Genomic DNA, 9,119 nt, shown 5'->3' with positions numbered 1-9,119 from the left:
TATAATCATCAATATAAAACTATAATCGATTAAAGGATGAAGGTATTACCTTTTTGACGTTCAATTCCCTTGAATTCGGATTCTAGGGTTCTTTCATTCAAAACCAAGTCTCAATCGCATATCTATGGATTTGAAGGGTTTAGTAATGTTAATAGAGTATTGCGGAATTGAAATCAACTTATAATCATCACTAATACTTACTTTGAAGAGTTCTTGAGTCTTGGCACGAGTTCTATCTCCTTCTAGGTCGTTTTTTGCGTTTGGGGAAGTTGGGCAAATAAATCCCTACCTTAAATATATAGTAAAATATGTAACCTAGAAAAATACGACACCCGCTCCACCCTTGCATCGCAGTGGTGCCGCATAAGGGCAAAATTTGGTCAAAAAAGGCTTCTGATCGCGCCACCCTTGCGACGCGAGGGTGCCACAGCACTGCCTTCAGTAAAATAGACATAACTCTTTCCATAGAGCTATGTTCTAGATCCACAATATATCGTTGGAAAGGTATTTCAAAGAGTTACAACTTTTATTTTTGAGTTTTCTCAAATTCTCAATGAATTTTCATGAAATCGGGATGGAAGACAGACCTGCTGTAAACTTAGCTGATTCTATCGAATCTTAAGCACCTCACTATTCGTTTTGATTCCGAAACAACTATTTCCAACCAAAATCATCCCGGTAGTAATTCACATGTATAAAATGCCACATTAATACTTATTTAACACATCCACACTAATTCTGAATTTACAGAATGTTACATTGACGCGTGGCCAATGCGCATGGCCAACTGCTCAGAGCGTTTTTTGTGTCGCTCATTACCTATTGCTACGATCTCCGTTTGGCCTAATCTTTATATGGATGGAAAGGTATTTGCACGTACTTCAACTTTAATTGAGAGAACTGTTCCAAATTCCCAACTAATCAAAGGGTTACGGTTGCCCGAAGTAGTAGGCCCCTCGGCCACTTTCTCAAAAACGTGAAACCTTCTAAATTTCATTTTACTTTCTTAATATGAGTCGTACCTTAGTCTGAGGACCCGAGGTGTTACATAAGGGAATTAACTTTAATCCCCACTCAAATTTGTTATCTTGATTAGGTCCATATTATACGTCAGAACAATGCCTATCTAAGGAGTGCTTGGAGTTAATAGGAAAATTCTGCATTGTTGCATCCCTACTCCTTCATGGGCGGCTCCCTTAGAGATTAATCTAAATTTGACCAGAAATTCTAGCTGATTGAAACTAACCGTACGTACTTTCTGAAGCATTTCTTTTTTATTCGTTTTCAAAAATAGCAGAAATGCTTCTGCTGGCCGTTCTTCAAACTATAACTTCTAAACATATTTGCTTACACATTCATTACACAAACAAATAGTGAAAAAAGTAGTTCATTAGACTCTACATTGGATCAACTTTCCAAAGAGTCATACTATTTACAAATAAGCGCATATATTACGCTGAGGGAAAGCACAAAGCGCATATATTACCAGTGAAGCAATATATGCATGTGATATGAAAGATGAACATGATATCCATCTAATCTGTGCTTCACTTGAATTCTTTCTTCTTCTTTTTTACCGTAAATATATGGTATATCATGCGAGAGATGATGATACATGTACAAATAGAGAACAGGTCAGTTCTCAAACTTCAACCTTAAGCTGGAATGACGAAAGGTCGAGAAACGGAAAAGTAAGGGACGAAGAACATTAAAGGGATTGATCAAGAAAAGGAATTCAGATAAAATAAAAATTAAAAGAAGGCGGTGTAGAAAATCAGTTAAATCATGAGATTTATGATGAAGAACCCGATAAGCACCAAATTCTAGCACATAGTTACTGTTGAAATATAACAATCCAATGTACACAAACTTGAACAGTCAAACATTCTCAAGTTTTACATTTTCACAAAAGGAAAAGTACATCAACAGTAGTAGGAGTCAAAATTACATACCTGCAATATAAACAGCTCCATCTAGAATGGCGAACAAGTACGATGCCTATTTTAGGGACGAAGACCAAATATTCAAATTTAAGTCAATGGTCGCGAAAGAGAGAAAGTCAATGGTCGCGAAAGAGAGAAAGAAGAACACAGATAGAAGCACCAACAAGAATAATAAGAAATAAATCTAATAAGGAATTGAGTACATCCATTTACTCAGCGATAACTTATCGACATTATAATAATTTCATTATTTGAGCTGAACATAAGGAGTTGAGATATATACTGTTGAGTAACAATTACCATTATTTTTATCTCAATATCAAGCATTGGATTACAACTCCCCTTTTTTTTTCATTTAGCACATTATTTACAAAGTAACCTCAAATTTTGAAGCAACGTACTTACTTAGAACATGAATTTTTTTTCTTTGGACTTATAATATTGCGAAAAATAGTTCCATAAAAACTTACACATCGTAGACATCAAAAGGAAGCCAACAAGAAGATTATGAGCTTTAAGTGGAAGTGGTTGAAGCGGTGTAGGAAGTCAAAAGCCTATCCACAAAGGCTCCAAAATGTGCTTTCACTTCTTTCTTAAGCTTTTTCATCATAATGAGTATTCCAGCAGGCTCAATCCAAAATAATGAATGTAAAACAACATATAATACAATCTGATTTAAAAACTGATCATAGCCAAACACCATCTCGGAATAATTGAATTCTTTAGCAAACCTGCATGAATCAACAGCATGTCAAAAACAAGTTAGTATAGTAATAATTTTTTAAAAAACTACAGAGAAAAAGAAACTACAAGTAAATCTGGAAGCCATTAATTAGCATAAAGGAAAAAGAAGCAACAACAAACTTAATTATGCTGTATCGCCACATTATATATTTTTCTGAATAATTAATTATTAGGAAGAATCTATATAGTTCTTCAACACATACTAAAATTGATCTGGCAATTTGTCTTTGGCACTTTGTGTCCCTTTTTTTCTTGAGAACTTGTGCTACCAGGTGGTATGTTTGTGGGCAGAGAGCCCCCATCAAGTTGTTGCACTCAATTTGGAATGCAATCTAATATGTCATCAAGTGTGATTGGTCTTTCCATTATTGCTACCTCAAGAATATGGAACAACTCATTACTTAATTAGCCATATATATTTTGAAAAGTAATTTCGAATTTCTCGATATAGTCTCTCTCCATCCTTGTTTAATTCTCTACAACTCAACCCTCGGTGGTTAGAGCAGAAATATATTCTTCTTATTTTTTTTAATTTGACATCTTTTTCCCCCTAGTTCATGTATTTAAACCTACCAATGCAAAGCTTCTGCCGCCTATCATCTATAAACTTTTGCTTCATTGAATTGACTGCAGTCCCGTTGTACTCTTCTGAATGGACATTTTGGTTGCCATTAATCTGAGCATTTTGCTAAGTTTTTATATGTTTTTTCTGAATGGACTTGTGATTCTATTTCTTTAAAAGAATAATATTGATCTACAATCTTCATTTTGCATGCCTTATTCTCCTTGCGTTTTTGCTTTATTTTTCATTTTTGTACATCAAATGTAATTTTTGTTATTTGATATATACATATATGGTCTTTACTCTCAGTTCTGCAGTAATCTTCTTCTTCTTCTTTAAGTTACTTGTCTCAATCACTAGTCTTTATCAATCTTCAAAACCCTAAAATACAGAAAGTTGGTCTTCCTCCTAATCTGTTTTCTTGCCATAGCAAAAAATTTAGTTTTCTGGATCATTTGTTTCAACCTTTAATGAAGTACAAGTAAAGATGTTTAAAATCTTATGGGGTAATTTAAAATTCTCGGAGGACTGGTATATACTTACAGCTATATAAATCGCTACTCCATATAGATATCCAAAAATTATGACTATAAATAGAGAAATAGCTCGAAAGTTAAAAGTCAGTCAATAAAATTTCAACTCAGAAATCGGTGGCAAAAACCAACATAGATTAAAGCCTATAAATAAAAAACGCAATTTGCTATGACATCGAACAAAGTATCCATCCCAGTGCTAATTAGCTCTGTTTTAAGGGAGATGGGGTGATTAATAGCGGTATCATTGGAGATATGGATGAATTGGTTCATTTTTTTTTTATTGAGGACTGCAATAAGAGAAATGAAAGAAGCGATCCATCATTCCAGAATTTTGAAGTGTGCTTCAGAATAAAAGCAACACGTAGAGTGAGAAAAAATCAAGTATCAAAGTTACTATTTTACCCCTGCACTAACTGAGCTAAATACCAGTTTTACCCTTGATCGTTCCATTCTTCATTCTTCTATATAGTAGAAATACATGTATTTATGTGCATAAAAGATCTTCATGATCAATATTTTGTTGGCTACTGGGCATCATTGAGATAGGTCAATTGCAACATAAATTTTATTTTAAACCTAAAGCTCACCCAATTAAATTAGCGTTTGGCCATAGATTCTCCAAAAAAAAAAAAAAAAAAAAAAATGAAAAACTTGGTTTGGGTGAATTTTTACAAGTTTTGAAAATATATTTGATCATAATTTTTTAAAACATGTTTCACTTTTTGTTTTGGAAAACATGAAACATTACTTATATTCATAGGTTCTAAAATCTATCAAGACTACACAATCATACAAAACATACATACTTGCTAATATCAGATTATGCAGAACATGATATTTTAATAACAATTGTTAATAACACACTTACTAGCTATTACAATTCAAATTACAATACAAAGATCCATTTGTTCAAGAAAAAAAAAATAACAGTAGTAATTAGCTTAGCTCGTTCACTTTATAGAAGAGACTGTTTTAATTGTGGAAATATGGTAGATACGGCTTTCATGAAGGAACATGGTAGATAGAATTAATTGGGTCATAAATAAATGGGGTTTTAAAAAAAAAAGTGTGGGGTAGTTTTAAAAGTTTTTTCAAAAGGCCAAAACATAGATCTTGGCCCAACAACAAGTTTTTGAGCCAGAATTTGGAATTTGAAGATTTTTGTCTTCAAAATCTGTCAAACTTTAATGGCCAAACAAAGATTTGAAAATAAATTTTCAAAATATGCTCCCAAAATCTATGATCAAATGGGAGAAGTTCATAAATAGTGAAGAAACATCAATCGTATAAAAACAAATGCCATGAAATCAGTTTTAAAATTTGATCTATATAATAAATTTCTATATTTCGCCTTAACTTGTGAATATATGACGATATTTGCAGCGACCTAGGTCTTACAAAAAAAAAAAATTGAAGGTATTAGGAATTATGAGATTATATATAGCCTTTCAATTTGTGCGTAAAAGTTTTGTATATGTATTGAGTTAATCCCATTTTGCCCCCCTAACATGGGTTGTGAACAGTAGCGGATTCAGGATTTTCACTCAGGGTGTTCAGAAAAATAACTGGACCTAAATATACACTGTAATATATGTTCAGGGTGTTCAAAAGTTAATATATGTACATGAACACAGAAAATTTACCTTAAATATACACTGTAATTTTTTGTTCAAGGTGTTCTGGCCTCTTACTGCATCCGCCTCTGGTTGTGAAACGACACCCCTCCACATATTGAATAGGCCGATAACCACCTTATATATTTATTTATTTATTTTTGGGTGATAATTTTCTTTTTTTGAATAAATATCTTTTTTTTTTCTTTCTATAAAACTATGAACATATATAACTCTTATTACGATCTCATTCACATATTCCGTTGAAAACAATGTATCTCTTTTAGGATATAATAACTATCTAGAATAGTGTGATTATATCCCGTTTGGCCGTAGATTTTGGAAGTATATTTTAGAATATTTTTTCAAATCTTTGTTTGGCCATATGATTTTGACATATTTTGTAAGCAAATCTTCACCTCCTTTAATCATATACATCAGCCTTAATAAGCCGTAAAACTTTAAACTTGATCTAATTGAGGTGATGCATATAAATAAAGGAAATAACAAATTTTATGTGATTGACTTCTCCATGTAATAGGTATTTGAGAACATAAGTATCTAGTAGGAAAGGTTTATGTGCTCGGGTGTTTAATTGGAACAGACCGTAATTCAAATATGTCAATAAATTATGCTGACTAAGTTAAATGAAATCGTCCATGTATTCTGCCAAAAATGAAATAGTGTTATGCAGTAGTATGTGGCTGTTGCCCCACCAAATCTCTTTCATGTTATAATATGGGAAAGAATTGAGAATTAAATTTTGTGGGTGTCCCTGAAACCAAGTGTAACCGCACAAAAAAAGAAGAGGGAAATGCTATCGAGCTCACTCGCAAAATCCATAGGAACAAGTAGAAGAAGAGATGAAGTATACGTAGCAGCTGTGCCTTTAAGAGCCGCAAAAGGGCCAGCCCAGTTGGTGATGTCCACTGCTTACTCTCTCAGTTTGTGGGATTTTCAGCATTTCATGGTCATCATCAACCCCTCCTCCTCCTCCTCGAGAGTATTGTCCTCAAAACATAGATTCTTGCTGACCCAATTCCCAATATTACTCTTTTTCTTTTCAATTAGGGTAGCTTAGTTGATTATATAATCCCAGCATAAAATTTATCAGGAAATTACCCCCGATGACTTTGAAAATGGGTGGTATTGAACTTTTGATTCTCGTTTGTGCCATGAGCAAACCTTCAAGGTCAAAAGTTAAAAGTATTGCTCATGGAGCAGAAGTTGTATTGCCTAAGAGGCAAGCGGGGTCAAAAGTTCAAGACCATCCACCTCTGAGTAAATCATCATATTTACTCTTCTAGTTGTATGCATAAGAAAAATAATTACGGCTTAATTAATGGAGTTTTTGGTTGGAGGTAACAGAAAAATGATTATACAAATAGAACATGGAATAAGAATGTGTGTATTAGCAATGCAGGATCCCTTTCAAAATAAGTAATTCTGGTAAAAGAACAATCTCTTCATTGTTAATTGTCGCGTGACAATTCATTTAGGGGTCGTTTGGTTGTTGGTTAATTAGAGTAATGTAGGGATTAGTTATACAGGATTTAGTTATTCATCTATCTTATTCCATCTTCTACCCTCTCATAACTTATACATATATTAGTTATGCGGGGTTTTAACTTGCTAATCAAACACTTTATTCGGTGTGTTGAATTTTCTACATAGCAAAAAAATGTTACCAAACATGGTACTACTTACGCTGAATTTAATACATGAATAAATCACCTCTTAACCAGCAACCAAACAAGCTCTCGTTGCTAATTACCTTAGTAGATCCATTCAACACAGATCTATGGAGCTAGAAAGTTTCAGACACCGAATGATTAAACAGGAAAAAGGAAGGGTTTTAACAAGTTACTGATGTATGTGTTGTAGGCTTTAGTTTATGATTTCCAACCTGAAGATCCTGAAAGCATAGCTGTAGCTGTTGCAGCTCTATCTGGCAGAAATGTACCAGGTGAATCCTTTTACTTCCAACTTTTCTCTGACTAACCCCCATCCATGTCCCATTCAAATAAATACTAACAAAGAAAGAAGAGGACAAATGTGTGAGCTGTGTCTTTGTTTTATCAAACTCAGAGAGAGAAAATACAGTACTTTTTGGTGAAGTGAACTATCTTACATCCTCTAAAACTATATACTACACCCATCTAAGATGCTTAGGTGACTTGGAATGTTCTCTAAAATCCACAGTAGAAATGAGTGGGTTACTGATTAATCTTAACTTTGCAGCTTATCAGAATGATAAACAAGTTCATAAATTTAATTCGTTTGGGCATTGATTTTGTAACACTGAGTCAATTTCTGAATCAGCATTATACCCAAACTCGTGCTCTCTTTTTGAACTGACGATTATAGCCCATAGAGATCAATATCTAGTAGCACTTCATAATAAGTCTGCATAGCTTTTGCACATAATTTCCTTCCGATTGAGCCGACACTTGTTATGGTCATCATCAATAAGAAACAAGTTATTCCTGTCTCTTAACCATTATAAGTTCATATAAGTGTGGTTTAATTAGTTTGATCGGAAGTTTATCAAATGTCGTAGTTTTTCCTGTCTCTTAACCATTATAAGTTCATATAGCTGTGGTTTAATTAGTTTGACCAGAAGTTTTTCAAACATCGTCTCCTAAGAAGTTCACGTCTTCAAGTTTATACCATGCCAGGAGTTGTTCTTACTAGGACACTGAAGAAGCTGCCAAAAAGGAAGTGCTGGTTTGTTGGCTATTCAGAGAGTGATGCAATAGATGCGGCAAACAGATTCAACCAAGGATGGGATACTGACTTGAGGATTAACCATCATGACTGTCGAAACTATGCAAATGGTAATTTTCTTCAGTAAAACAATGAAGCTGAGTAATATTTTCCTTTGGTTGTCATTGGAAACAGATACCGTAGATTCTTGATTGTTTAGGGTAATTATGTATAGTGTTTTTTTATTGAGTAAAAACTTCCTTTTCATGGTTTACTTTATTCTTTGCTAACTGACTACTTCAAAGGACTTGTGGAATACCTCACTGGAATGAAAGCAGTGCTGGAGCACCTACGGAGCAGCAGCACAAGAGATGAGATGGCATTACCCAGAAAGGACTAAAGCATAATACTACTTCTTGTCAAAAATGTATAAATTAAATAAACCGCTTGACACTTTATCTGTCAATAGAAGTTCTGCAAATATATGCTCACAGGCGTTACTTACTGTAATGTGTAAATCACTTGTATTCTTGAATAAACTCTAGTCCTCATAGTAACTTGATAGTAATTCCTCAATTTCTTCAATGTTCACACTTTGACACAGCAAAGTGGACAGTTCGTTCTTTAACTTTTTCTAAAATTTCTAGCTCTGGTGTATAAATTTGTAAATGCTTCTTAGCAGCAAAAATTCTGATGGAGTTCTTAACACACACACAACGACAGAGTTGCTTCATTGGTGACATGTGTTAGGTGTGGAATTGGCCAAACAAGTCAATTCTTTTGTTCACATAGTCGTGATGTAAGCGCTTACCTCATGATAGTCGTGATGTAAGCGCTTACCTCATCATAGGAAATTCATTCCTATAAATAGGTAGCTTATGGTTCATTTGTATACACACCAAATTGAAGAAGACAACACATCCCAAAGAGAGAGAAAAATCTAAGAGAAATACTCTTAGTGAAAGACCTAAGTAAGAGAAGGTCTTTGAGAGAATTTTCTGTGGTAAAATTCTTG

The 9,119-nt window shown here is 33.8% G+C and overlaps 1 protein-coding gene across 3 annotated transcripts; it reads left to right on the top strand.

Moving 5' to 3' along the window:
- The first annotated feature begins 6,068 nt into the window (after positions 1–6,068).
- On the top strand, positions 6,069–8,672 carry LOC132640983 (uncharacterized). 3 transcript variants are annotated; one of them, XM_060357818.1, is made up of 4 exons: positions 6,069–6,317; positions 7,283–7,364; positions 8,077–8,235; positions 8,410–8,672. In XM_060357818.1, exons 1-4 carry the CDS (start codon positions 6,213–6,215, stop codon positions 8,502–8,504), a joined length of 441 nt encoding a protein of 146 aa, XP_060213801.1. In that variant the 5' UTR covers positions 6,069–6,212; the 3' UTR covers positions 8,505–8,672. The 3 variants fall into 3 exon arrangements, with proteins under 3 accessions (XP_060213801.1, XP_060213800.1, XP_060213799.1); XM_060357817.1 differs by having other exon boundaries at positions 6,073–6,368; XM_060357816.1 differs by having other exon boundaries at positions 6,074–6,401.
- The last annotated feature ends 447 nt before the right edge of the window (positions 8,673–9,119 follow it).

The sequence above is a fragment of the Lycium barbarum genome, chromosome 5 (genome assembly GCF_019175385.1).
Source record: "Lycium barbarum isolate Lr01 chromosome 5, ASM1917538v2, whole genome shotgun sequence".
Lineage (NCBI taxonomy): Eukaryota > Viridiplantae > Streptophyta > Magnoliopsida > Solanales > Solanaceae > Lycium > Lycium barbarum.
This window is presented reverse-complemented; position numbering and strand designations above follow the sequence as displayed.